This window comes from Eulemur rufifrons, chromosome 16 (assembly GCF_041146395.1).
Source record: "Eulemur rufifrons isolate Redbay chromosome 16, OSU_ERuf_1, whole genome shotgun sequence".
Taxonomy (NCBI): domain Eukaryota; kingdom Metazoa; phylum Chordata; class Mammalia; order Primates; family Lemuridae; genus Eulemur; species Eulemur rufifrons.
The window spans coordinates 49,545,093-49,569,673 of NC_090998.1; the positions used below are offsets into that span (position 1 = coordinate 49,545,093).

At 38.3% G+C, this 24,581-nt stretch overlaps 1 protein-coding gene across 2 annotated transcripts in view; it reads left to right on the forward strand.

Moving 5' to 3' along the window:
• SRGAP1 (SLIT-ROBO Rho GTPase activating protein 1) overlaps window positions 1-24,581 on the forward strand; it is a 253,270-nt gene that overhangs the window by 129,266 nt on the left and 99,423 nt on the right. For both annotated transcript variants that reach the window (XM_069489992.1, XM_069489993.1), the window contains exons 3-4: window positions 560-722; window positions 22,960-23,022. In XM_069489992.1, coding sequence (XP_069346093.1) covers window positions 560-722; window positions 22,960-23,022 — 226 coding nt within the window. The remainder of the gene's footprint in view (window positions 1-559; window positions 723-22,959; window positions 23,023-24,581) is intronic.

Consider the following 24,581-nt stretch of genomic DNA (forward strand, 5'->3'; position numbering starts at 1 on the left):
TTGAGACAACACAATAAAGTTCTGATTCCCAGGAATACTTTTTGGGAGGCTGGAGGTTATGTATCAGAGGATTAATAAATAACCCTCAAATTTATGTTCCATGGAAAGCATAACTGGCCAAATTTCTTTTCCAGCAACAGACTGAACGTTCAAAGCAGACTTTGTGTGCTGTGGCTAACCACAGTCTGTCTGAGACAGTAGTCAATAGATTTTTATGTAAACATAAATTGCTTTCTTCAATGGGGTGTTTAAAGCTGCAGGCTGCCTAAGCACTCTGTGTGTAGGGTCCCATGGCCCTTGTCAGGAATGTGGGTTTTCACCAGTGTTCTTGCTCCAGATTTTTCCTTCCAAGCCTGGAGAATTGCTGGCCCTGTGCCATGCATAGGCAGGAAGGCTGATCGTCTGGCTGTCAAGTGTCCTGGTCTGAGCAATGCTCAGAGCAGAAAGAACAGTGACAATATCCATCTGTTGTGGCTCCTTCGTTTGCCGTGGTGACTTTGCTCAGCTGATTGGGACAGCTTTGAAATTGATGATAATTCTGTCTTCCTTCACTACTTAGGAAAGACCAGAACCTGTTGTCTCCAGTGAACTGCTGGTATTTGCTCCTGAACCAAGTGAGGAGAGAAAGCAAAGACCATGCCACCTTGAGTGACATCTATCTGAACAATGTGATTATGCGGTTCATGCAGATCAGTGAGGATTCCACCAGGATGTTTAAAAAGGTACACTCCATAAACTCCACTTCTCCGTGTGCTTTCTGGTAACTGCTTTGCCTATAACTGGGACTGAGAACAGTGTCTCAAAAAAACTAGGTGAATAAATATTTTAAAGACACAGAATAAAAAGTTAAACCTGAACAGGCATACTTACAGAGTGTAACTCAGTGAGTCTGTGAGCTGAACAATGTGAGCAAAGTTTTGAAATAGGATGTATCTGCGAGTTGCACCTCTGTCCTTAGGAAACAGACTGCCTGCACTTACGAAAAATCAGAGCAGAGGGGAAAAGCCTCGAATTCTGTGTTTCGAGCTCACACGTGATCAGACACTTGTGAAGAACGAGATTACCATATGTGCTGCTCTCTCAGAAAAATATTATTGCAATTTTTTTCTTGCTCTCACCAGACCGGCAGCAGAGGCTGTGAGAGAGAGACATGAAGCAAGTTCCACAGGGCCCAGAAAATGCAGTCTCTTGCACACCAGAGAGCTTCTTCCTTCCCAAGTCCATTAAAAAACAAGAGCTGGGATTTTAAGGCTTCTTATCATCATTGCTCGTCTCTGCCAACTCTCAGCAATTTTTTTTTTTGTTTGGACATTTTTGTTGAGAACAATAATAAAATTGGACCATTTCCTGTGCAGAGAATGCAGCTACTTGCCCAGCAAGACTGGCTTTTGTTTTTTATGCTTGTAGGATGAGGTCCCCCCCCCCATCCGCCCCCGCCCCCTCAGCTTTGTACTAGTACTTAGTGTCGGTTGCCTGTACCTATTCCTGTACCTCTATTTACTATGTAGTTATTAGTGTCAGAAAGTGGGGGAAGTGGGAGAAACACCCTGTAGATTACTAACATATTTATGTTTCAAAGGGGCCCCTTAAAACAAGGACATAGTGTTAAGCAGGCCAGCTGGAAAACTTCGTAGTCATGTTTGATGTATCCACATTACATTTGATTTCTGACCTAGAAATGGAATTTAGCAAGCCCTAAGTCATCTTGTGCTCTATTAAATAGAAATAAAAATTTGTTTTCAAAGAAAGGAGAGATTTTAACAATTGGAACTAAGGGGCATGTTAATTAAGAAGATAATACATAGAGAAATATCCTATGTGTCTTAAATAATAGAGCTTTAAAAAAATAGTTTAGACCGAGCTGTGAAAGTGAAATAACTTTCTGGTACATGAGCCCTTTCTGCAGAGACCTCATGTGGCTCAGGGGGGTTTTCTGAGCATCTCTTAGGAGCAGGAGACCATGTGATAGGTATTGGAAAAGCTATAAAGATGAACAGTCCTTGTGCTCAAGAAGGTCACAATTTATCCAAATTTGGATGGCACTGTACGATGCCCCTGGGACCAGCACCTCAACTGAGTTCATTTGTTTATCCATTCAACAAAACATCTTTAAAATGCCTGACTGGGGAAGCAGAGTTAAAAGGCATGTCTCTGCCTGCAAGGAGCTCATTACAATAATTAATAGTTACCATGCTAAAGGGATGCACAACCCACTGTGGGAGCTGGAAGGCTGGAGGTCTTAACTCTACCTAGGGGTCAGGAAAGTCTCCACAGAAAAGGGAACACTTGAAATGAGACTTGCAGGAGAAGGAGGCGTTCACCAAGCAGAGAAGGACAATGACCTATTCTAGGGCAAGTGAAAGCATGCCATGTTCAGGGGAAAGAAAGAGTTTGATGTGATTAGACCAGGAATTGTAGGGGAGAGAGTGATGGGATGTGAGGCTAGAAAGGATGGACAGATAAGAAGGGACTTTGTAGTCTTGCTAAGTTGTGTGGATGTATATTTGGTAAGTCAAAGGCAAGGACTTGTTAAAGTTGATAGAAATCTAGGGCTAAGAGTCAAGTAGATTTGGATTTGAATCCCAGCTCTTCCGCTTGCTTGTTTTTTGATCTTGGAAGATCGTTCAAAAGATCCAAGAGAGTGCTCTCCACTCTTGAGTGGACTGAGAAAGGCAAGATTGGGCAGAGGGAGAGGCTGAACCTGTGGGAGCTCTGGGGCTGGGATGGCCTTTGGACTGGTGTCATATCCAAGCAAGGAGGCCTTGCCTTTGTTTTGCAGTCAATAGATTTGGGCTGCTCTTGGGGAGGGATTAAGTAATCTTGGAGTGCGGCAGCTCCCTTTGGTGGAGGGTAATTCCTAAGGGTAATTCCCAGAGAGGGATCAGCTGTGAGTTGCAGCAGTCAGCAGCCAATATTCCCAGTAGTTGGGGGAATGAGTTCCTGGCTCTTGAAGAGAGGTCTGGGAAATGCACAGTAAACACACACACACACAGAGAGAGAGAGAGAGAGAGAGAGAGAGAGAATGTCTGCTTGTTTGCCACCTAGGAGTTTTCTTATTCAGATTTTCTGGGACTCAAAGAAGTACAGTCCTTGGAAACTGCTTATTTACAGTGGATTCCTGGCTACTTTGGCATCGAGCAGGGTGAATGCTCCACACTCCATGCCTTGTGAACAACCTTCTCCCTTCTGACCATTGCTGGCCAGCTGGAAGGGTAATAGTGATTACAGTTACAGGTATCAAAATCCACCTACCTCAACTGAATACAGTGACTACACACCTCACCTTTCCCTCTGTGTTATTGCTGAAAGAAGAAAGAGCAAGAGAGACCAAGGGCTTACTGTGCAGCCAGATCAACCCACTAGGACACATTTGTCATCGAAAGAATAGGAAGCCAGAACCTGTATCTAATCAAGTCCAAAGAATTTCAGGTCCCCTTAGATTAGAAAGCAAGGCTAGTCTTTTCTGTCTTTTTTTTTTTTTTTTTTCCCATCATCGACCTTCCTTTTTTCCAGCTCGTCTTTCATTGTTATGGTTCTCAGTTAGAAGCCTACTTTCTGTCAAAATGGAAAGAAATCATCAGAGTTGGTCCGAGGCAGCCTTTAGAACTGCTGTGGAGTCCTTAGTGAGCTAATGCTTATCTCTCTTGGGAGAAGATTTTGAGACCTCCTCATTTTTCAAACCTATCCCATGTCTGTGCTGAGATCCAGATAGGTGCTGTGTGCTTGATACTGTAGTTTGGACTGTATCTTACTCAATTTAGTCAATGGCAGAAAATCCTTTTCCCCTAACTGTTAGGTCAAATAAGGAGTTTGGAGCAGGTAAATCCAGGAATGTTTTTGTATCCACACATGGATATAGTCATCAAGAAGACATGTGTAGGAATACCTAATTCCATGCATAGTTATGGGGAACAGCTTCAAGACTTACATCTTAATTACAACAGAACCAGTGATAGCCATAGGTGCCTAAGCTTGACAGAAAGTTTTCAACAGGTAGAAAAAGAGAAGGTTTTTAAAAACAACAACAATACCCAATTATTGAAATATTGTATATTTCAGATTTAGACCTTTAAAACTCTAAATGAAGCCCATTGGTCAGAATAACATAGTAATTCAGCTTTTAGGCTCTGAAATCAGGTATTCTGGGTATGAACCTTGGCTTTGCTAGTAGCTATGTGGACTTGGAAGTATTTGTAAACCTAAGTAAGCCTCAGCTTCTGCATCTATAATGTGTGTATAATGACCTATTAATGTAATAAACTATTCCAGATAGTTGTGTAGAGGATTCATGAGTTATACATGGAAAGCAACTTATTCCAGTTTCTGGATTTAATAAGTCCTACGTAACTTTTAGCTAGTATCTTTATTATCTATATTGTGAACACTTATCCCATATACCTGCCATAATTATATAATGTGAGATTATACCAGGTATTATACTAAATATATCCTCATTCTAGGGAGACTGTATGGCACATATATATGTGAAAAACACCTCCAGGTGATGATATTTTATCACTTATGATTATGAAGTTCCAAACCATATTTATAAGCAGATTTTGACAAATGCCCTCACAGCATCATTGCTTGTAGCTGAATTAATGGATTTTTTCATGCATTCAACAAGAAGAGTTATTTAATTCCAGACCCTCCATTAGGTGTCGACAATGTAAACATGGACAGGAGAGGGCTCTGTTTTGACCTTCCTTAGTTCTGCTTAACCATCTTAGGAGAAAGTCAGAATTTGGGAACTCCTCGGACACAAGGTTTTATTTCATTATCAACCCTCACTTCTTTCCCACAGAACAGAGGCTGATGTGCCTCTTGCCCCGTTCTTCAGCCCTGCCTCCCGCAGTCACGAGGCTTTGCTTGCTTGTTTCCATTACTCATGCTGAAAGAGGGTGCTCTGCAGCTGGCTTGGTGCTGCAGCCAGAAAATGTGCAGCTCATATGCTGCACATAAAAATGTAATTAATGTCAGCAGTCACAGTTGCAGGGCAGGCTACAGCCAGCTTGCAGTAATCACTTTAGTTGAGCAACTAATCAAAATATCTTATTTACCAATTTTAAGAACATTAGTAGAAGTATGTAGTTTAGAGGGAATACCATAAAAATGGTGGTATTTAAATATATTAAATTATCTCTGTGTTTTAAAATATCTTGAATTCTGTCATTTCCCTATGGATAGTTTTAAGATTATTATATGTTTTTGTCTTTCCTTGGTTTGCATAAATACACGCACAAGTATACTTTATTTTGTTTCTTCACCAATAATAATGACATCTAGAAGCTCCCACTTACTCGGCTTTTACTGTGCACCAACCACTGTCCTCGCTCACACGTCCTCACGGCTGCCCAATGAACAGGTATTATAATCCACACTTTAGGGACAAGGAAACAAAATGCTCATGGATGAAAGTTGCAGAGCCAGGCTGACTAGCATGTATTCTTATCTTTATCCCTATGTCTTAGATAGTTGATAGCTACTGTAGACTCTGTTGTTATTTTTTGGTGGTAATTGGAGAGGTCACTCAATGCAAAGGATCAGAAACTTCTGAGAAATAAAACACTGTGGTTCTTGGCGCTATTTATTTCTTATGAAAATCCTAAATAATGATATTCCTGAGATAAGGCAGCAAAATCTGTCAATCATACAAGTTACAGGGAGGGGCCCAAAGCAGCCGAGACTGGCCCCAAGCCACTGAGAATGATCCCCCTTTGCCATAAGTGCCATAGGTTATCAGAATCACACTCACAGGAATTTAGTTAACTCACTTTTGATATTACTGATTGTGTGGCTTAATCTGAAAGGTAGGAGAGATTACTAGTAAGATTTGAAGTCATTTTTTATTTTGATCAAAGCCAGCCAAACCAAAGATATTTCTTGGAGAAAAAAGCTGTGCTTTGAAATAGACCATTTAAAATAGGTTAATATTCAAACAGAAGCTTTAGTATAAGTTAATAAAAGATAGTCTACTATAGATCTCTAAGGCACTGACTTTGTTTTGAAAGAAAAGGTCCATAAGTTTTAAAACATCTGAAAATTACCAATCTATATGTGTACAGAAAAAAAATCTATTTTTGAATATAAAAATATATATTCATTGTAGAAATTTAGAAAACACTATAAATATAAAAAGGTATAAAAAGAGAAATAACAAATCCCCATATTTAACACTACCTACTGTTAATATTTTGGGCTATATCTTTTCATATGTGTATGTATACACACATATGTAAAATATATAAACATCCATATGTATTTCACAAAATTGAAATTTCATTGCATGTGGCTTGGGAACCTGCCCTTTCATGTAAAATATTATTAGCATGTCTGGAATTAATATTTTAATATAGGATACTTCATGCATGCATAGTGCTTCACTATATGTTTCTGGTTTTGGACGTTTAAATCGTTCACACATCTATGATTTTTTTTTTTTCTTATGCTATATTCCTTGAAATAGAATTATTGGGTCAGAGGGTGGACTTAGAATATTGTTAGAATTTCATGTCTTGAATGAAGTTCTTACTTTTTGCCTTTCTGGAGTACTGATGGCCATGACTGTGATTTACTAATGAGTTATATATCCTCTGAAAAATATATTGACTATTTTATTAGCAGAGAGCTATTACGTGTGACTTAGTATGCTTATGCAACGGTAGTAAATAATATAACAAGAAGAACTTTTTCAAAGCATTTTAGTGCAGTGTAGCAGAAGAATTAAATGGGATTCTGGTGGCCTCAAGGGACAGCTTAATTATTGATAGGGCCTGGATGAATAGGAATAGTTCAAGCTACCGCTGCTAGCTGGTTCTCTCGGGTTTTGTCGACCCTATGACTAGCTTTTTTTTTAAAGAAATAGATCAAAACCAAACTATCATCTCTTATGATGATGTAATTTTATGAAATATTTTAGCAAATCTTTTTAATTTGTATTTATAAATTGCTTATCATGATGGTGGGCACATAGTAAGTACTCAGTGAATAGCACTTAATTGGTGCTGCTGTTCTTGGATTTAGATTGTTGCCTTTATTACTTAGTAACAACAGGACATATGTGATTGGCCTGATTATAAATTTAGCAGGTGAGGTGCAATATAAGAGCATTCACCATAAGTTTAGAAGCTTTATCAAACAGTTAAAAGGACATTAAGCAGATGATATATGCATGTCTCCTTGAAAACTTGATATAACAATTTAAAAAACACAGCTATGCCAGCTAAGTTAACATTTTGTCACAGAGTTTGATACTTTGTTACCAACACTCTAATGTTAGTACAGTCATGCCCCACAAAACCACATTTTGGTCAATGATGGATTGCAGATATGGTGGTAATCTCATAAGATTGTAATGGAGCTGCCCTATGTAAGTGTTCCATTTTTTGTTTTTCATTACTGTATTTTTACTGTACCTTTTCTATGTTTAGATATGTTTAGATACGCAAATACTTACAATTGTGTTACAGTTTCCTACAGTACTTACAGTAACATGCTGTACACATTTGGCACCTAGGAGTAATAGGCTATACATAGGTCTAGGTGTGTAGTCGGTAATACCACATCCTCTTTGTGCAGACATCGTGGAGTGTACTTACATGTAAGTATGTACAGTGACAAAGTCATCTAACAACACATTTCTCAGAACATATCCCTGACGTTAAGTGATGCATCACTATAGTTGAACACATAATTATATTGAGAATAGGTGTCAAAAAGCATTTGAACTTATTTTAAGTTAGAATCTGGAAGTGCAAATTATTTTAAATGGGTACTTATAAGTTACTTTTATTTTCTTCTGTTTGCTTAACTACTGATTTTATACAATGAACATATTGAATTTTTTTTTTTTTTTTTTTTTTTGGAGACAGAGTCTCTCTCTGTTGCCTGGGCTAGAGTGCCATGGTGTCAGCCTAGCTCACAGCAACCTCAAACTCCTGGGCTCAAGCAATCCTCCTGCCTCAGCCTCCTGAGTAGCTGGGACTACAGGCATGGGCCACCATGCCCAGCTAATTTTTTCTATATATTTTTTGTTGTCCAGCTAATTTCTTTCTATTTTTTTAGTAGAGATGAGGTCTCACTCTTGCTCAGACTGGTCTTGAACTCCTGAGCTCAAATGATCCACCCGCCCTGGCCTCCTAGAGTGCTAGGATTACAGGCGTGAGCCACCGCGCCTGGCCTACATTCTTTTTTCATCAATTCCTTGAGATATCTGCAATCCATTCCGTGTAAAAACTAGTCAAGAACTGTCTCTCAAAATCAAGTTCAGCCTCCTATTTGACTCTTAAGACAATGCCAGGGAAGCAAGGACTTTCTTAGAGGGATAATTATGCACATAGTTACAGAGATAAGTATGAATAAACAGGGAAGAATCATAGTCCCTTTAAAATTATGCTGTAGTTTTTAAGCACTTATTGAAGCCTTCTCAGGCATGTGTCAAGATGCTGAGGATACAGCAGTGACCAAGACAGACATTGTCCCTGCCCCTTGGATCTTACAGTGGGGGTGGGTGTAGGAGAGGAATAGACAATTAAAATCCTGATTATAGAACAGCATGTTCATTGTACAGATCCATAGAGACACCCCTTGCTTCTTATGATTTGGGGTTCGGGAAAGACACAATTTAAATATATTATTAAGAGTTAGCTGGATGAGGCCAGTGAGAGCAAGGAGGATAAGGTGGCCGGAAAGTAGAAAACTGTTCTAGGAAGAAACAGCATGTATGAAGAACCAGATGTGTGAGCGAACACAGATTTTAAGGAAAAAAGGGATGTCCTTTGTGGGTGAATCAAAGAATGAGAGAGGCCAGATGACAAGGGGTATGATAGGAGCAGTAAGAAGAAGTCAAGATTACCAAGTCATTCATGTAGTGGGTAAAATTGAAAAAAAAGAAAAGAAGATTAAAGGTTATATTGAGGTGTGAGAATTTATCCTAAAAGCAGTGATAACAATTCACAGGCTTAACCACGGTAGTGACGTGATCAGCTTTCAGTGTGTGTAGAGCGTGGACAGTGGATGGAAAGGTGATAAGATGAAGCTATTGGACTGAATCCAGTTGAGAGACGAGGATGCTCTCCCTGGTTGTGGCAGTGGAGACAGAGGAGCAGACAGAGTTGAGCAGTGTGTTGGGGACAGAATGTATAGGTCTTGGTGATTGATTGGCTGGGGAGGGAGAGAAGAGGAGACTCAGAAGGAGCAGCGGAGGTACCACCTAGCTTTTGCAGTTGTCAGGGTTGTAGGCCTCCCATGAGAGGAGGAGGTTTGGGCACAGAGGTTGTGATGGGAAAGGGATTGTGGAAAAGACAGTCAGTTTAGTTTTGGATGTGCCTGCGGATAACTGGGTAAGGAAGTCCCATAAGCAGACCAAGAACTTCAGGAGAGAGATCAAGACTGGAGAGTTAGGAATCTTCAACATGTGGCTGGTAATTAAAATCCTGGGAGTGGTCAAGGTAAACCTGAAAAAAGATACAGGGTGAGAAGGGACGAATATCCAAGAAAAACTTTCAGCAAAACCAGCAATTAAAAGATGAGAGGAAGAAAAGTATCCTGTAAAGTGACTGAGAAGGATCGGCCAGGAAAGTGGGAAGACACCCAGGAGAGTGAGGTGTCTGGGAAGCTAAGTGAAGAAAATGCTGCAAAGAGGAAGTGGTCAGTATGATAAAGTCTGAGACTTGTCCACTGAAAGGGTCACCAGTGATCTTAGCAAAAGCTAACGGAGCAGAATGGTAGGGATTGAGTAGTAAGATGGTGAGCAAGTCAGGACAGAAGATGTGGACAATATTGTCTGGAAATTGGCCTGTGTAAAGGAAAAGAGATATTAGAGGTATTTGAAAGAGACCATGGGTCAAGAAAGGGTTTTTTGTGGTAGTTTTTTTTTTTTTTTTTTTTTAAGATGTGAAAATGGAGCTAGTTAAAAATGTTGAGGGCCATCCTGGGCAACAGAGCGAGACCCCATCTCTACAAAAAAAAAAAAAAAATTAGCCGGGCATGGTTCCACATGCCTGTAGTCACAGCTACTTGGGAGGCTGAGGCAGAAGGATTGCTTGAGCCCAGTGGTTCGAGGTGACAGTGAGCTGTGATCATGCCACTGTACCCTAGCCTGGGCAACAGAGTGAGACCCTGTCTCAAAAAAATAAACAAAATAAAATAAAATAAAAGTGTTGAAGGGAAGAAGCCACAAAAAGAGAAATCTCAAAATGTTAGGAGAGAACAGGTGTAATTGATTGATCCAATTCCCTACAAAGGTGGCAGAGAATGGGATCCAAAGAACAGGCAGAGGGCTTAGCCTGTGGTGAGAGACTCAGTTTGGAGAGAAGAGATTGTATTTGGTGATGCAGATCATTTTGTAGGTGGGGCGCAGGACATTGGTGAATTTTCTGTTCCTGTTCCTTTGTGACATTGGACATGTTGACGAGCAAGAGAAGAGTAGTCTGTGGGGACCATAAGGTTTGAAAAAAATAGAGAAGATTCTAAACAACCCCGGGAGAGACTGAGAATTAAAAATAAAAGAAATGTAATATGAGAAAAATTTCCCACTTGAGAAAATATCACAGTCTGAAAATAGACAATGAGTTTTCAGATGAACTTACTGAAAAGAGAAACACATAAATATATCTTAGTAGTACTTTCAAGCTTCAGGCTTGAATGAATCCTACAATCATCTCATAAAAATGTCCTCTTTCCCAAAAAGAACCCAGATTAAGTCTTAGATGTAATGTTAAATGTCAGAAGACAATGGTGCAAAACCTACAAAAACAACTGAGGGCAAGTTACGACCCCAATATTCTCTATACAATCAAGTTGTTGTTCATTTTAAAAAGGAACTGAAGAGCAATCTTAAACATATAGTGTACTTTCCTGGCTATACACTTAGTTGTGATAGACTGTATGCAAATTGGCCCAAATGATCCTCTTTCCTCTGTCCACTCCCTTAAGTTGTCCTCACCCACACTGACTTTGGCTTGGCCACATGGCTTGCTTTGGACAATGGGACAATAGTTAATGTGAGGCAAGCGGGTGCTAGACAAGTGCTCTCACACTGGGGCTTGCTCTCTCTTGATGTTTTTGGAGCCACGAGACCAAATGTAAACAAATCCGAGCTGGCTTGCTGGATGAGGAGCAAGACCACATGAAGGACAACTGTCCAGTAAGTGATGGCCAATCAACTACTAGACATAGGATTGAGCACATCTTAGATCATCTAAGACCCCTGCTGGACAAAAATGCAAGAGAGAACACAGCCAACCCAGCCCAGAACAGAGGAATCTCCCAGCTGACCACACAGCACTGCAGAGGTGTTAGAAACAGAATGGACATTGAAACCACAACCCAAAGAAACTGGTCAGAATTTGTATGCTGAATCCAATGACATTAATTTCCTGATAAAACAAAAATATCAATATTTTATATGTGGATTATACAACACTCAGTCTCATAACATAATATTCAAAATATCCAGAATACAATCCAAAATTATTCAGCATACAAAGAACCAGGAAAACCTCCAACTCACCTGGGAAAAACAATCAACAGATACCAGTTCTGAGATGACACAAATGTTTGAATTATTTAACAAAGACTTCTAAGGCAACCATGATAAAAATGTTCCAAGAAGTAAGGGCAAATACTCTTGGTAGAGTCATTATGCCTGTAATCCTAGCCCTCTGGGAGGCTGAAGTGGGTGGATCATTTAAGCCCAGGAGTTCGAGACCACCCTGAGCAAGAGCGAGACCCCATCGCTACTGAAAATAGAAAGAAATTAGCTGGACAACTAAAAATATATAGAAAAAATTAGCTGGGCATGGTGGTGCATGCCTGTAGTCCCAGCTACTCAGGAGGCTAAGGCACTAGGATTGCTTGAGCCCAGGAGTTTGAGGTTGCTGTGAGCTAGGCTAACGCCACAGCCTCTAGCCCGGGCAACAAAGTGAGACTCTGTCTCAAAAAAAAAGAAAGAAATGGAAAGATAGAAAGTCTCAGCAAAGAGATAGAAGATATGAAGAAGAACCAAATGGAAATTTTAAAACTGAAAAATGCAGTAATTGAAATTTTAAAAACTCACTAGATGGGCTCAATAGCAGAATGGAGATAACAGAGGGAAGAAATAGTGAACTTGAAGTAGATTAAACAGAAATTATCCAACTGAACAAGAGAAAGAAAAAAGATATAAAAAAATGAACAAAGCCTCAGGGACCCTTGAGATGATACCAAAAGGTGTCAGCAGAGTTTCCAAAGGAGAGGAGAAAGAGTGTGGGGCAGAAAAAATATTTGAAAAATAAATGCAAGAAAATGTCCCACATTCGGCAGATGACATAAACCTACACATTCAAAAAGGTCATCAAAACCAAACCAGATGAACCCAAAGAAGTCCATAGCCAGACACATCATAATCAAACTGAAAATTAAAGACAAAGAAAAAATATTGAAAGCAGTGAAAAATGATACATCACTTATGGAGAAATATCAATTCAAATGACTATGGGATTCTCAACCCTCTACGTGCTAGCAACACCTCACAGATTGCAACAGCCAAATAGGTCTTCATACATTGCCAAATGTCCTCTTGGGGCAAAATTGGCCCCAGTTTAGAAATATTTATCTAAATTATTTTTTGCTGTTATTGTTGTTTTTCTTTTTTGAGACAGAGTCTCACTCTGTGGCCCAGGTCAGAGTGCAGTGGTGCGATCATAGCTCACTGCAGCCTCGAACTCCTGGTCTCAAGCAATCTTTTCACCTCAGCCTCCCAAGTAGTGAGGACTACAGCCCATGCCACCATGCCTACTAATTAAATTTTTTGTAGAAATGGGGTCTCACTATGTTATTCAAGCTGGTCTCAAACTCCTTGCTTCAAGTCATCCCCATCCTTGACCTCCCAAAGTGCCGGGATCACAGCTAAATTAATTGAGTCTTCCATCTTCTCAGATTTCTTATTTTAAAGAAATATTCCAGGTTTGTTTGTCTGTCAGTCATAGGGTTTACAACTCTAAATTAAATGAACAAACATGAGGTAGGTCAAAAGACACCCAGTCCCTCCTGTCTCATAAAAAAAAAAAAAAAAAAAGAATAAAAAAATATTATTGAGAGCCAGGTTTATTCAGGTTCAGTTATTTATAAAAGACCAGCACTTAATCAAGTTCATTTTCAAAAACCCATAGACACACTGAATCCTTACCGATTCTTTTCATCCAAGAAGGAAGTTTCTGCCTTTAGAAAGGAACTGATGGGGAGAGAACATTCCTACCATATGTCGAGGTATCTGCAGTTGAGATCAACAAATTCTAAAGCAACCTAAGAACAGTATTCTGGTTGCTAGCCAAGATTTCTTACCAGTTGAAGACTATGTTTAATTCCACATGGTGGGATTCTAAAAGATTTCCAGCAGCTGCAAGAAATGCCATATTGGGGGAGATTGCACATATAGCAAATATTTGAATTTGTGATACCTTGGATTATAGCAACCCAAAAATACGCATTTGCAAAACAGATACTGAATATTGCTGTCAGATTTATTTCTGTACCTTTTAAATCTCAATCAAAGGAAAAAAAATATTTTCTCGTTATTAGAGAAGGAGCTAAATAAGAAGAAATTTTACCAATTAAATACTTTGTCAGATCAACCTAGAAACCTATAAAAATAAAAGATTTTGACACTGGAGATTCGAACTGTTTAGATTGTGAAAAAACAGTAATGTTCCATAATTAATAGTAAATAAATATCTGTACCATTTTTACTTTTTAAACTTTAATAGTTCCAAATAAACGCATAGAACTATAACTAGCTAATGCACTGGCTTGAATAAACATATCCATAAAATTTTTATCTCTTTAGCTCAAAAAATGGAGATCACAGGGGTGTACTACAATAATCAACTTTTATTATTCGACAAGGTGTAATCATTGTACTGAACAGTCATGAAAAATCCATTGTAACTTTTGCTTCCCTTTTCATTTGCGTCTGAAACATAACTTTACTGAAATTAGCTTTCTTTTCTAAAACAGAATAGACACTGTATTTCATTATTAATTCAACAAACCTTTATTGCTGTGGTAGGCACAATGGCGGGTGCTAGGGTCACAAAAATAAGACACAGATCTCCAACTGGTACCCCATGGGATCTTAGAATCCAGTAAAGGAAGGCCATGGAGACATAAAAATTATATTAAAATTGGTAACTGCTCTCACAAAAATAGGACCTAAGACCAAGAGGGCACAGAGGATTGAATAAGATATTCTGCCTAGGAGAATGTCATTCTCTTCTGTCACCGAGAGAATGACATTTGATCAAGCTCTTAAACTTGGTGGGGTTTTACAGAGGAATTGGAAAAGGTACATTGTTCTGTACAGAGAAACCAGCAAGGACAAGGTCCCGGGTTTCTGATCAAGCCTAGCACTTATCTAGGAAACGATGCCAGGGGAAGATAGATGGTGGATGGGACTCTTGGTGGCCCCACCTACCCACTCCTTAACAGTAGTGTGTTGTAAAGATGTGTTAGGACACTTCTTTGTCTAGACCAAAAGCTCACATCTGTTACACAGCTGGCTGGTGTTAGGAGTGTAGCTTGTAGCATGGTGAAGAGTAAATAGTGCGCTAATTGCTATCTCAGGTCTGGAAAGATGGGGGGGGCAGAATGCAAGAATTTTGAATCTCAGTTTGAGGAAACTGTGTGTGTCATCTAGGCAGGGATATGACATAATCACCTTTGTTTCTTTGAAAGCATTGTGATGAATAAATTGGAATGGGAAGAAACTTTTCTTGGGGAACGACTGAGGAAGCTGTTGCATTAGTTATCTGGGTGGTAATTTTTACCCTATCATGTGAATTATGGCCAGAGCATAGTTCCATACTTGTAATGATGTTGTCTTCACAAAGTTCTCATCCATGTACATTAAGAATGAATTGAATGGATTTTTGTTGTTGCTGCTGTTTCATAAAAGCCCTGTCAGTAATTTAAATCCAGAATACTGCTATTAAGTCCATACTAATCAGATTTTCTTAAAGCTTCTACTTCTTTAGCTGATAGTTCTTTGGCTTGTTGGAAAAAGATTCTAACCCTGCTTCCAAGATTCTTGGGTTTGCATTAACTACGCAGACATGGGTTTGGACTGACTCACAAAACAGGGCAATTGCAAGTGACTGGAAGTCACTGAGAGGTGTGTATTTTGCTTCCTAATCCTCCCAAGATCTTAGTCTCCACCCCTTGAAGAACAGAAAAAAAATGTACACTTACTACCATTAGCTGCAAAACAATGAACAATTATCTGGGAGGCAAGGAGAATTCACTCTAATTTCTTTAAACTGTGTCACATACGAAACAGTGAAAGACACTGAAAACATTTAGTACAAAGTAAACCTTAGCTAGGACACAAAAGCTGATTTCAATTTGAAAATCTGTCATATAGAAGATGACATCGGCGCGCCTACTCTGTCAGGCTGTAGAAGTCGAGACCAATTGGCGGAACTTAAGTGGAAACAGGTTTACTTTATCCTAGGAAAGACCTTCTAACAGTTATTGCAGTCTAAAGTCAGCAAGGGCTCTCAGAATTACAGTTCTGCTTTGTTGTACTTGTGCAATACTCTCTGGAATGGACTTTATCCTCCTTGATATAGTACCATAAACACAGTTAAGTATTCTAAAAAGTAAGTCTTAAATTATGTTGAATTGACTAAGACATCCTGATTTGAAAGTTGATATGAATAGACTGTTGCATTAGCATTTAGAAAGAAAGTGACTTCATGAGATAAAACAAGAATATGATGCTGGATTGATAATAGCATCATAATGACAGTAAGAACTAACATTTGTGGAATGCTTAACATGAACCAGGCACTTTATTAAGCACATAACCATGGGTATCTCATTTACTCCTTATAACAACCCTATGGAGTATATACTGTTATCTTCCCTATTTCACAGATGAGGAAAAGATCAGAGAAGTTAAAGATATTTAAAAAGTCTGACCCTGGAACTATTTTAAAGGTTTTTGGGGGGTTTTGGCCCCCAAATAGGCTGTCATTCCATGTGCAATTGCCCACTGGCCACAAGCATTTTTAAAATGCCTCTAGTTTAGTCAGTGAGCGAAGGTTTTTGGTGAAAAGGACACTTACTCTGTAGGAATTTCTTTTTCTTTTTCTGTTCCATAGCGTACCTTTACATGCATCCATTGATAGACTGAGCTGTAGTTCTGAGATGGCACTAGTAGGTTAAATATCAATCTTTAAAGGAATTTTCTGATTTAGGTTAAATTCTTAAAGACAAATTAGTTGATTAGAAAATTAGGGATTTAGTTTAGGAGTTATATAAATATAGAGATGTTCTTGGTTTAAACTTTTTGAATAAGCATAAATCAGATGGGATTGAAATTGTTTTGTTTACCTCTCTGTCTCTCTCCTGGACTGTAAGGCCATTTTTCTATCCTAGGCACACAGAAGGCACTCAGTAAAAACTGGTGGAATGAATGAGTGAATCCATGAGTGACTATATGAATGAATGAATTTATATCAACATCTATCAACATCTCAAAGAATCTCTGCCTTTGCTTGCTAATTCAATGGATGACTTATACATAAGCAAATCTCCTACTTACTGATTTATTTTTGTAAATAGTCCCTGGATTTTTCTTACCACAGTACTATTAAGACTAGGGTCATGGGTTGCCTGTACAATGTGGTCTCATTTGCTTCACAGAATGTACTCCCAACCCTGGCCACCTGTGCTGTAGATGTGAGCTTTTGGTCCCACTGAGGAACAGTGTAGCTTTGGATCTCCGCTGTCATGGCTCTCTCATGGCTGTCACAGGAGAGAAAGCCATTTGGCTTTGGTGGTAAATTAGTAGACTCAGGTTCATGTACTGAAGAAGATATTATTATGGCAATAATAAGACACTGTTCATAAAGCTGAATTGTTACATTTTCGTAAAGTTCAGCATATTAAAAAATAGTTGGGAAATATATTTCTGGTATTTTTTAGTTACATTACACTCTGAACCAGAGTTTTATAACTCATTCTGATGTTAATTTAATTGAGAGTTTATCCTTAACTGGTTATTCATTTACTCACACTGAAAAGGTATTTTCAATTTATCAGCCTTTTGAGTAGAGAAATAACTCTTGCATGTGTTTCTTGAAGAGTTAAGAAAATGAAAGATGAAAATGAAGACACTTGTTTCATCTACTTAATGTCATGTAGGATTTTAAATTCCAGTCTTGAGTTACTGAATCAGTCTGTTCAAGTTCTGTTCTTGCCTGGGAGGTTATGAGGGATTTGCACCTTTCAAATTGTCTGCTCACAGGCTAAACACAGCAACAGCAGACCTTTTTCACCTGGCTGTGGAATGCCACATGTGCCTAGCAATTACATTAGTAAGTATTCTAGGAAATGCCCCGGATAGTTCTCTTTATGATTAAACTTCGTCTCGCTTTGAAAGGCGGCACTGGTTCCCCAGTATCCATGATTCCTTCTAATTAGTGGCATGGAGCTTTATCTAAAAGAATACTCATTTTTTTCCTCCTTGGGATAAAGTGGATAATGAGGCCAATTCCATGCTCTGATATTTAGTTGTGATACCAATAAATACAAAACCACGTCCCTGGACAGATAGAAGGGGAATGTGCGGAAACACTAAATATTATGCAGAAACTTGGTTCAGGCCATTTAAGCCCAACTCAACTTTTTCCATTAGGCATTTTGGAAGATGTAGTTAGTTGCCTCTGTCTTCAGAGTGTACGTGAATTAAGGCAATGTATTATTATAAAGACATATGAACATGAGCTTTGGAAACTTAAAAGCACATACGCTATGGAAGTATGGCCTGACCCCTTTAACCAGAATTTATATCCAAAACCGACTGAGCGTGAGACACTAAAATCATTTGAAACCGTCTCGTTAAATATTTAATCTGTTTTTCCTCTTTCTCTCCTACTCCCACTCTGACTCAGCATAAGGTCAGGATTCCTTGACTGGTCATCACAATAGATTTACTTTAAAAATACCTCTGTGAGAGGCCAGAGGCCCTCTGAATTGGTCATTTAATCCAAACACACCAAAGATCACTTGATCGATTGCTCAATATATTTATATGCGGTTGTATTAATTATGGTCTTTGTTCTTTATCTCTCTTTTTTCTGGGAGGTTCCAGGGAGCAAGCCTGCAGGCCTCTGGGAACAAGGATCCTGGCCAGGGCCCACCCAGGGTAGTAGCACTTGCCACAGCACTCCTTATAGAAAGCTGTTTTGGCACGTCTGGCTCCTCCGTGAGACTGTGAATTCCGGAGGGCAGAAACCAGGGCTTACTCAGCTCTGGGCCCCATTCATTCGCCAGACGTGTATCTAGCACCTATAGTGTGTCAAACACCAAGGCAGGCCCTGGGAATACAAAGATAATTATTAGGATGTGGTCCCTGCTCTCAAAGAAACCCTGTTTATGAGAAGAGAAAGAAATGTGATAAGCATAATGATCATGTTTTGTGTTATAAGTGTTTCATAAGGACCATACCAGTAAAACCTTGTGACACAGATTAGCATCTACTTTTTGCCAATGAGAAAACTGAGGCCTCACAAAATTCTTTGACTTGTACGCAGAACTGTGACAAGGTAGTTTGAATACAGCAGTTTCATTTTAGAATGCTTAAAACATACTGATGAAATTGAATGAATAAATAAGTGATTGACTGGTAGAAAGTAGCAGAACCATTGGAAACTGTAATAGAAGAATAGTTAATGTACATTTACTGGGTAGTTATTATTAATTCCATTGTGGTGGTTCTAAAAATTATATAAGTACATAGAAATTTTATGGTAACTAAAAAAAGAATAGCAAAATATACTTTGTTATTAAAATGGAATGATTACAACTCAGACCAATATTTAAATAAATAAACTTGAAGGAAAAACATCAGATCAGAATGGTGGTAATTTTTGTCATGTTCTCTATTTTTCAATATTCTACAATATTCTTAATTCATTTTCATAATGGAAAAAGAGAAAAACTTAGGGACTGTTAATGTGGGGCTTATGTTTGAGGTATCTGAAACATCAAAGTGACAATAAATAGTAAACGATTGGAAATAGGCTTGGAATTCAACTCTGGGTTTATACGTGGAAGACATTTCAATAAATGTTAACAGAACTGAAGTTCTAACTATTTTCCTTCCCCTTGTGTCAAAATTTCAGAATCCTAATGAAATGTATTAGGGTTTTGCCATCATTTGAACTTATGTAGGCTCATATTAATGTGGGGCGGGGAACCTCTTCCTTTTTTCAACTGTGTACCTGAAGCAATTGAGAGGACTCTCCTTTTCTTCCCAGTGTAAAAGTAATCTTAATTAGCTAATCTTGGCCGGGCGCGGTGGCTCACGCCTGTAATCCTAGCACTCTGGGAGGCCGAGGCGGGTGGATCGCTCGAGGTCAGGAGTTCGAGACCAGCCTGAGCGAGACCCCGTCTCTACTAAAAATAGAAAGAAATTATATGGACAACTAAAATATATATATACAAAAAATTAGCTGGGCATGGTGGCGCATGCCTGTAGTCCCAGCTACTCGGGAGGCTGAGGCAGTAGGATCGCTTAAGCCCGGGAGTTTGAGGTTGCTGTGAGCTAGACTGACGCCACGGCACTCACTCTAGCCCGGGCAACAAAGCGAGACTCTGTCTCAAAAAAAAAAAAAAAAAAATTAGCTAATCTCCGATAATATAGAAAACACTTTATTTCAAACATAACGTCGTTTCATAAAGTTTTTTTTTCATTTACAGAAGGAACATTGATTGCTTTCCTTAATATTGGTATCATTTTTCTTACATAGTAATTCTTATTCAAGGGTCAAGGTTTGCTCTCACTATTTTCAAATTTTTAATGAAATAGAATCCAGAGATATATTTAGCCTACTGAATTTTGATGGACTTTTGACAATCTAGATATTTTCTAATTACAAGAATTCAGTTCATTAATCTAGTGTGCCATATGCTAACCATGCCACAGCAGGTGTGTTTTGGTTTAGAGGTTGCTTCTTTGGGGTCCAGAGTAGTATTTAGAAGAAACAACTGTTTCTTGTTGTTACTGTAATAAATTGGAGACATATTTAAAGTGGGGGTGAGGGTAACATGAGGTGATCCTTTCATGGTTCCCGTGCCATGAGGACAGGGTCCACGTGCCCAGCATGCAGACTGGGACTTGATGTTGTGTCCTCCCCAAGTATCTGTAAATACAAGGATGTGTGAATTCACATTTCATATGTTGGTCACAGGAACTAGTGCTTTTCAGAGCACAGTCCAGTTCTTTTGCAACCTCCAAAGGTTGCAAAGGTTACTCCTTTGCAGACTAAAGGAGTAGTGGTGGGAAGAAAATGGTTAATTTCAAGGTATTTACTAGACCATGGAGGGTTTCGACTAATTCAAAGTGAACAAATAGGCAGAAATGTTGGTGCTGTGTCATGAGGCTAGCCAAGAGTCTACCTACTGAAAGGAATTCCACACCAATTTTTCACAAAATCTAAAATTCCCACTGGAGCTCAGCTCCTCACAGGCCTCTTTCGTGAGTTGTATGTATCTTATTATGTTGACTTGAGGAATTATTCATTTCCTAATGGATGTTCCATTAATCTCTTCAATACCACTAGTAGTACGACCCCTAGGAAAATGGAACATGGGAAGGTAAGTTAGTATATGCACACGGCAAAGGAGTATGGATGTAAGAAAAGCCCAAGGGCTGGAGCATAATACTTGGGGGTTCTTCGGAGCCAGAAGTCAGCTGAAGGAACCGAAAGGCCAGGGCAATGGGGAGGGACATAAATCAACCAGGCCCTTCCTGCATGGAAGTCAATGGAATAAATGCCACAGGAGACCAAAAGAAAGGAAAATGTGACGTGGCATTTTCACTCAAGGGAGTTGCCATTGCAAACAGTGTCTGTGAAAGAATTAAATAATTATGACAATTATGGAGTATTCATTGTGTGTTATATACCATTCTAAGTGCTATGTATGTATCTTCTCAACATTGATAACAAGCCTGTGAGATAGGTACAGTAACCGTATTTATTTTGCAGATCAGGAACCGAGGCACAGGGTGATCCAAAGTCTTTGAGCCTTCGGACCAGGCATTCTGACTCCATAGCCCTTGCTTTTAAGCATTATATTATACCGCCTCCCATGCAAACCTTTTATATTTCAGGGCCACTGGGGAAAGGTGAAAGAAAAATCTAAGTGTATGCTTGGCAGAGCACAGTCTGTCTGTGATGCCAGATTTCTTTTACCTCATTACCTGAAGTCGTACAAAATATGAAACGTACAAAGAATTGTCTTGCTTGTTCTAAGATATTTGGCCTAGGGTAGCTTGGAGAATCCTTATAATCCCAAACCTAAATCTTTAACCTGACCCTAGAATATTTTCTTGGGTTGAGGTTAATTGACCCTGAGGGATTTGATTTTGTTATTGTTCTGAAGTCTTAGCCAAGAAATATTTTCTTTTTGGACTTGCTACCTGAAATGTGGGTAGCTGAGCAGAGTTACTTGGTGGCCTTTGATCCCATTAGAAAGTTCTAAATTGGTGGCTCAGTCCTTGAATGAAAGCTGATATTAAAATAACACCAAGCTGAAGTCATAGGAGATTTGTAGTGTAATGTATACATTCACAATAACCAAGACTTGGGGAAAATAAAATGAGTTTCAGCTGGCTTCATTTACTCACTGTGACTTTCCTTTTACTCTTGAGTGGTTCTTAACCCACATCTTCACATATCAGGGACACAGCAAGACATAAAATCCCTGACTCCAATTTGGAATTTTAGAAGCTGTCAGAGCTTGTTAAACAGTAGCACTCTCTTCGATACTCCAAGAAAATCCAGTGACAAATGCTGCTAATGAATTTAATTTCTCAAAGTTCAGGTACTGCTCTAATTTCATCTTCTTACACTATTTTCTCTTCCATGAGTCTTCAATTCATCATATTTGGTCTTTTTTTTTTTTTTTTTTTTTTTTGAGGCCTGACCTACTGACCTCATGTTTATACATGCACTTGGGCCAGGACTAGGGTGAGACTGAGAGCCTCCCTGAATTCTGCATCCTAGGTGCCCCCTTGGACACTGAGGGATTGTAGGGCTGGTAAAAATACAGCCCTTACCCTCAATCTGACAGTCCAGTAGGAAATGCGTACACGAACCAGTGTATGTGGTTAAATTGTTCAAATTGTCAATCAAGCCATGCTACACATTTTTTTCATTCTGTAGCTGATTACATAATGAGCTCAAAAAATAAAGTAACAAGTCATTCAGATATATGATTTTCTTTAAAATAACTTATGGATTTTTCTGAAAATAATATTCAAATACTCCTCTATTAAACTCTCAGAATTAGCCTAAGGAAGAATATTTTCAATGCTGTCTTTTACCAACTGGGTGGAAGAAACTCTCTGCTCTTTTGTCTTAATAAAAAAATAAATAAATGCAAAGGTATGTAGACCCTAAGTGGACTTACCATCTTACTGCTTTGAAAGTGCTTTCTTAAAATTAAAACTGTAGTCAATTACATCATTATTTTGAACAGGGAGAGTTAATTTACCCTATGGCTTCTAAGTTAGCTTTTTGGGAATCACACTGCAAAATTCTTTTGTGACAAAAAGCAAGGTAGGAGACTGGATGCTCAAGTTCATCAGCTTCTAAGCAAGCACGATGCTTCACCCTGCTTACTTTCTCTCTCGTTTTGATAAAGTCTGATTTGGATGGTGCGGGAGCTATTCCCCCAGGGCTGTCCACTTGTTTGCTTCTTTCCAGCCTGTGGGGGCCATCGTACTGTGTGGGGTTTAGAAAGGGCCATTCAGCTAAAGGTGTTTATTATGTCAGGGCCATGTTGGCTTTCTATTGTATTATGTACATTTTTCTATTTTCAGTCAGCGGATTTTTTAAGATGCAAATAATTTAGAAACAAGTTTCTATTAGTGCTTTTAAATATTCTTCTTTAATTTTTTCTTAATTACAGAGCAAAGAGATTGCATTCCAACTTCATGAGGATTTAATGAAGGTTCTTAATGAGCTTTATACGGTAAGCACATAATCTTTCTTCTTTTGCAAGAATTCTTGGTTTAGAACCTGGTTTGTAGAAACACTGATCATTTTAGAACTTATTCCAAGCCAGATTGTCAATGGATACTGATCTGGTTGAAATATGGGACCAAGTAGATAGATGTATGCTACTATATTTGTTTGCACTCCTGCCCAATTTAGAGAGACTATATTCAAGTAAATTATTTATATATGTGTGTGTGTGTGTGTGTGTACACACGCACACACACACACATATATATGCAGTTAGTTCACTTTAAGAAACTAAAGTATAGATATCTCAGTAAGACATGTTTTTAACTGTTTGGATTATATGTGATCTGTACATATATTCAATTCCAGAATACTTTATTTAAAATCATTGCCATTCTGGGATTTGAGCAATTTAGAATTGCTTTATTCTGGTACTTTAATTCTTCACCCCCATTTTAGTTCCATTAATTGTTTGGTTAATGACATATATTAAAATTACTTTGAGGGTATCTGTGTTTCCTTCCTTGCAATAAATTGCTTTTTTTTTAACTTACATTTTATTTAGAGTACTGCATATAATCATAAGAAATTAAATAATTTAAAACTATTAATACTTTATTTAAAAAACTAAAACAGATAATGTTGTAAGTTGGAATTAGTAATATGCCCATGTAAATATTTTTTTACATGTAATGATCATATTATTAAATATAAATTTCTTTTGGGGGTGTTTGAGGAGTTTTTATTTTAAAAGAGAATAACATAATGAGAATTGAGTAATATTAATTTATATTAATGATAGATATTTGCATTTTCATTGTACAAGATTATCTGAATTTTTCTTTACAGGCAAACTAAACCTGAAATTTATTATTGAAATATGTTTCTTGATTTACCAATTCCATTTGTCCCTAAAAAGCCATGTGTTTAATATACAATTTTGTGAATTAAATTTTTAATGCTCCATTGACACTTGCTGATTAAAGAAACCTATAAATTAAATGTTTATAAAATGAAAGATATCTTTATAAAATGAACTTTCTATTTTTGTATATGTGTGATAAATCTGTATTTTTACAGAGCACATTTACAGCATCTGTACATATGAGTTGAATTGATGGTATCTATGTGTTAATTCCTCCTTCAGAAACATTTAACTCCCCATGCAACCTGCACAAGCCTTATGTTATATGGTTATATCCATATACCAAATACTTAATGAAGTTGAGTTTTAGATGATAAAGGCCACTTACTAGCCCACACTTTATATGATTTGTTAATATCTGATAACTTAAGGTATCAATCATTTCTAGAGGCCCTGTCATTTAAAAGTTAAATGAGCCTTGTGCCTCTGAGACTTCCAAAGGAGTACAAGCAGAAATTCTATGTTATCTTTCATTGTACTATTTTAAGATGAAGACCTTGTGGTACTTTCCTTGTGGTTCCTTTTGCTTGGGCATTGTTTTACCTAGGAATATAAATCAGTCCAAGTCTTCTGGTTCTCACAGCATTGAGAACAAGAGCCTGCTGCTTATGGTCTGAGACTAGTAGTAGTCATCAAAGCAA